The 1842-nt window shown below is 40.6% G+C and overlaps 1 protein-coding gene across 1 annotated transcript in view; it reads right to left on the reverse strand.

Moving 5' to 3' along the window:
* TMEM62 (transmembrane protein 62) overlaps nucleotides 1–707 on the reverse strand; it is a 23374-nt gene extending 22667 nt beyond the window's left edge. The window contains exon 1 of the mRNA XM_009319247.1: nucleotides 696–707. Coding sequence (XP_009317522.1) covers nucleotides 696–707 — 12 coding nt within the window. The remainder of the gene's footprint in view (nucleotides 1–695) is intronic.
* Between the last annotated feature and the right edge of the window lie 1135 nt (nucleotides 708–1842).

The raw sequence follows: 1842 nt of genomic DNA on the forward strand, positions 1-1842 counted from the left end.
CGGCTCCAGGCCGCCCCCGTGCCCCGGGTTCCGAGCGTGCCCGCGCCCCCCCCGGCTGCAGGGGGGCCTGGGAACGCCCAGGCTAAACCAAAAGAGGCCGAAACGTTACCTGAAATGCGCGGCCTGCGTTAGTCCTTAAGCCATTTTCGTGATCTGGGGGGAAGCATGGGCCCTAGGGAGGCCTCGGGCCGTTTCTTCCGTCAAGAACGGTCGGGGACAAAAACCAGACGTACGAAGAGACCAGTGTCTCACCCTGCTTTCTTCCAAGTACAGCATATAAATATTCACTTTTTTTTTCCCCCGACAGTATTTATAATTCTACCTGCTCATAAATCTAGGCAATTGACTTTTTTTGCTCCTGACATACTTAAAAAGTCTTTTTATGGTCTTTTGAACATATTTTTTTTCATATACGCCATTTAAGGTGTATATGAAAAAAATAATATGCATATATGCATATGTATTATATATACACATACATATATGTATATTTTTACATATATGTATATGTAAATATACATATATATACACAAAATATAATATACATAATATGTATAAGGTGTATATATACCATTTAAGGTTTCAAACCTTACCATAGCAACTGTACGGTTTAATAATTGGTAAGTTATTCTTTGCTATCAACTCTCTGTTCTCCTAACTGCTGCCCACATTAGCTGTTGAGGTTTTTTTCTTACCATCGTAAGCATGAGTGTAGCTGAAAAAGCTTCTGTCACTTTACATCGCTGTTTTCTTTGGTATTTAATGTAGTGTTCTCAAACAAATTTTCAGGTAGTTACAAGTTTCTAATTCAATACTGCTTGATTTTCATTATCTTTTCTCATAAAATTTGTCATAGGACAATTTTAGGATTTAATCTTTAGCGTTGATCAAGAAAAACACTTCAGCTCAGCTACACTTTATTAATATATTATTCCCTTTTTCAGACGTTCTTGATAATTTAACAGCTCTTTTGTGGGACTTCATGTATGTTTGCTTTGGTTTTTTCAACTGCCTTTCATCTTGCTTGTCTGCTTCCTCCTTCCCCCTGAAGAACACCCCAAACAGCTGCTTTTAACTCGAGAGTTAGCAATCAGGGATCCCGGTAATTTTGGGGAGTAATCTTGAAAACCAGGGTTTGCTCAATTTCTTCCTGGAGCTCTACTATTTTATTTTAGCTCTAGCAGGACTGCCAAGCTTCAGCATTTTGTCTCTATTAAAATTTATCTGAATTCCTGTTTCATTCTTCTTATTTCCCCTGTTACTTTAGTATCCACAGAGATCTTGTGTTCTGTCCCATTTCTGCCTGGGTACTGGTGCCAACTTGTTTTTTCAGAGGTTCGCTGCCACTTATTTTGCTGTCTCCCAGCACATGTGGGTTCCAAATCAAAAAGAAAATTTTTGTATTGTTTTGTTTAGTGAGTCTATACTCTGGTTCAATTCAAGCAGCTGGTTTACATTAGCATAACTTCTTCTAAAAGTCCTACAGTAAAGCGAAACCATACTGATAGTTCAACTAGAAGATACGGCCACGCAAGACGCTTGTCTCACAGCAGAGGGGGAGCCCTCCAGCTGCTCGAGCGCATTCGTTGCTGTCTTGGAATCACAGCCTTGCTTCTCTTGCTCGGCTACATTGGAGGCTGGATTGTACAATTGCTACTGTTGATGCTAAAACATGAGGAGGACTCCAGTAATCGCCGTCTAAACTTGGCTGTTGTGCAAACAACACTGCTGGTTAGTGGTCAGCCATGCTGTTGAAAAGGACTGAGTGCAGATCTGCGACACATACAGACAAAACTAGACGAAGCTTTGGACTGATTGTTAGTGGCTCAATGGCAAAATTCA

The sequence above is a fragment of the Pygoscelis adeliae genome, unplaced genomic scaffold, assembly GCF_000699105.1.
Source record: "Pygoscelis adeliae isolate BGI_AS28 unplaced genomic scaffold, ASM69910v1 Scaffold22, whole genome shotgun sequence".
Classification (NCBI taxonomy): Eukaryota; Metazoa; Chordata; class Aves; order Sphenisciformes; family Spheniscidae; genus Pygoscelis; species Pygoscelis adeliae.